The sequence below is a fragment of the Onychostruthus taczanowskii genome, unplaced genomic scaffold (assembly GCF_017590055.1).
Source record: "Onychostruthus taczanowskii isolate IOZ18803 unplaced genomic scaffold, ASM1759005v1 scaffold737, whole genome shotgun sequence".
Classification (NCBI taxonomy): Eukaryota; Metazoa; Chordata; class Aves; order Passeriformes; family Passeridae; genus Onychostruthus; species Onychostruthus taczanowskii.
Genome location: NW_024505196.1, coordinates 4,956 through 7,768, shown reverse-complemented (window position 1 = coordinate 7,768; position 2,813 = coordinate 4,956). Strand labels below are relative to the sequence as shown.

General features: G+C 62.6%; 2 protein-coding genes across 2 annotated transcripts in view; both read right to left on the bottom strand.

Annotated features, from left to right (window-relative positions):
• Positions 1 to 1,180, bottom strand: part of LOC121345496 (neuralized-like protein 4) — a 6,476-nt gene extending 5,296 nt beyond the window's left edge. Inside the window, exons 1-2 of the mRNA XM_041422487.1 lie at positions 1,133 to 1,180; positions 507 to 585 (exon numbers count right to left, since the gene is read on the bottom strand). Coding sequence (XP_041278421.1) covers positions 507 to 585; positions 1,133 to 1,166 — 113 coding nt within the window. The 5' untranslated portion in view covers positions 1,167 to 1,180. The remainder of the gene's footprint in view (positions 1 to 506; positions 586 to 1,132) is intronic.
• A 110-nt stretch (positions 1,181 to 1,290) lies between these two features.
• Positions 1,291 to 2,813, bottom strand: part of LOC121345495 (neuralized-like protein 4) — a 6,472-nt gene continuing 4,949 nt past the window's right edge. The window contains exon 5 of the mRNA XM_041422486.1: positions 1,291 to 1,498. Within this exon, the coding sequence (XP_041278420.1) occupies positions 1,293 to 1,498 (206 nt within the window). The 3' untranslated portion in view covers positions 1,291 to 1,292. The remainder of the gene's footprint in view (positions 1,499 to 2,813) is intronic.

The window sequence follows — 2,813 nt, the reverse complement described above, 5'->3', positions numbered from 1 at the left end:
GTGTCCCCAATGTCCCCAGTGTCCCCAATGTCCCCCGGTGTCCCCAGTGTCCCCAGTGTCCCCAGGTGTCCCCCGTGTCCCCAGGTGTCCCCAGGTGTCCCCAGTGTCCCCGGGTGTCCCCAATGTCCCCAGTGTCCCAGGTGTCCCCGGGTGTCCCCAATGTCCCCAGTGTCCCCAATGTCCCCAGGTGTCCCCAGTGTCCCCAGGTGTCCCCACCTGAGCATCAAGGTGTCCCCAGTGTCCCCAGTGTCCCCAATGTCCCCAATGTCCCCAGTGTCCCCAGTGTCCCCAGGTGTCCCCAATGTCCCCAGTGTCCCCAGTGTCCCCAGGTGTCCCCAGTGTCCCCGGGTGTCCCCAGGTGTCCCCAGGTGTCCCCAGTGTCCCCGGTGTCCCCAGGGGTCCCTGCTGTCCCTGCTGTCCCCAGGTGTCCCCAGTGTCCCCAGTGTCCCCAATGTCCCCCGGTGTCCCGTGTCCCCAATGTCCCCCAGCGTCCCCGGTGTCCCCACCTGAGCATCCAGGTGTCGTAGTCGATGTCCGTCATGGTGTTGGGGAACTCCAGGTCCTCGGGGCGGATGGCGGTGACGCCTGGGGGGGGACACGGGGACCCCTCGGTCACCCTGCGCCCCCCTGGCTGTCCCCAAGGTCCCTCCCTATCCCTCGGTGTCACCTTCATGCTGATGTCACTGATGTCCCCCATGTCCCCAGTGTCTCCAATGCCCCAAATGCCCCCAATGTCCCCAATCCTCCCGATGTCCCTGATGTCCTCAATCCCCCCCAGTGTCCCCAGTGACCCCCATGTCCCCGATGTCCCCAAATGTCCCCATTGTCCCCAATCCCCCACATTTCCCACATGTCCCCAATGTCCCCAGTCCCCGCAAATGTCCCCCAATGTCTCCGATGTCCCCAACGCCCCAAATGTCCCCAGATGTCCTCAATGTCCCCAATCCTCCCAATGTCCCCAGTGTCCCTGCAGTCCCCAATGTCCCCGATGTCCCCAATGTCCCCAGTCCCCCCAATGTCCCCGACACTGGTGCTCCCCCTGTCCCCAGTGTCCCTGATGTCCCCAATCCCCCCAATGTCCCCACTGTCCCAGCTGTCCCCAGTGTCCCCAGCTGTCCCCGTGTCCCCTCACCGGCCTCGATGGAGCCCGACCATCGATCCACCATCTTCTGGATGACGATCTCGATGGGTTTGGGATTCTAACGCGGTTTTTTGGGATTTCGCTGTTTCAGGGTGGATTTTTTTGGGGATTTTTTCGGGAATTTCGGGAATTCCGGGATCTTTGGGCCCGCTCACCGGTTGGAGATGACGATGGCGTCGTTGAACTCGGAGCGGCAGTTCTGGCGCAGCGCCGTGCGGCCGCCGTTGGTGATGACGGCGTTGGCGCCGTGCAGCCGGTGGAAGCGCAGGTCGCTCGGGGACGCGCCCGGGGACGCGCCCTCGGGGCTGCCACCGCCGCTGTCACCCTCCGAGCCGTCCCCAGCCAGCGAGGACACCTCTGGGGACACCGCCAGCGGGCTCGGGGATGGCCCCGGTGCCCCCCGGTGTCCCCAATGTCCCCAGTGTCCCCAGTGTCCCCAATGTCCCCAGTGTCCTCAGTGTCCCCAGTGTCCCCAGTGTCCCCAATGTCCCCAGTGTCTTTCAGGATCTTTCATAGCCCAAAACACCGAACTCCCCCAATGTCCCCAATGTCCCCAAAGTGTCCAGTGGCCCCATTGCCCCCAGTGTCCCCAATGTCCCCTGTGTTCTCCATGTCCCCAGTGTCCTTCAGGATCGCTCGTGGCCCGAAACACCAAACTCCCCCAATGTCCCCAATGTCCCCAAAGTATCCAGTGTCCCCAGTGTCCCCCGGTGTCCCCAGTGTCCCCAGTGTCCCCAATGTCCCCAAAGTGTCCAGTGGCCCCATTGTCCCCAGTGTCCCCAATGTCCTTCAGGATCGTTCGTGGCCCGAAACACCAAACTCCCCCAATGTCCCCAAAGTGTCCAGTGTCCTCAGTGTCCCCAATGTCCCCAGTGTCCTTCAGGATCGTTCGTGGCCTGAAACACCGAATTCTCCTCATGTCCCCAATGTCCCCAAGGTCCCCAATGTCCCCCAGTGTCCCCAATGTCCCCTGTGTTCTCCATGTCCCCATCCTTCGTGGCCCAAAACACCGAACTCCCCCAATGTCCCCAATGTCCCCAAAGTCTCCAGTGGCCCCAATGCTCCTAGTGTCCCCAAAGTCCCCAGTGTCCCCAGTGTCCCCAAAGTCTCCAGTGGCCCCAATGCTCCCAACATCCCCAATGTCCCCAGTGTCCCCCCAATAATGACCCAAATAATCCCAGTGTCCCCAATGTCCCAAATAATCCAAAACTCCCAATGTCCCTGATGTCCCCAATCCCCTCAACGTTGTCTCCAATGCCTCCAGTGTCCCCAATGTCCCCAAGAACCCCGATGTCCCCAATGTCCCCATTGTCCCCAGTGTCCCCAATGTCTCTGATCCCCCCGATGTCCCCAGTGTCCCGAGGTGTCACCCACCTCCCTCGTCCACGATGGTGGCCTGTGCCACCTGCCCATACAGGTCCTGTCCCCAATGTCCCCAGCGTCCCCAATGTCCCCAGTGTCCCCAGTGTCCCCAATCCCCCCAGTGTCCCCAGTGTCCCCAGTGTCCCCAATGTCTCTGATCCCCCCGATGTCCCCAGAGGTGTCACCCACCTCCCTCGTCCACGATGGTGGCCTGTGCCACCTGCCCGTACAGGTCCTGTCCCCAGTGTCCCCAATGCCCCCAGTGTTCCCCAGTGTCCCCAATCCCCCCGATGTCCCCAGTCCCCCCAAT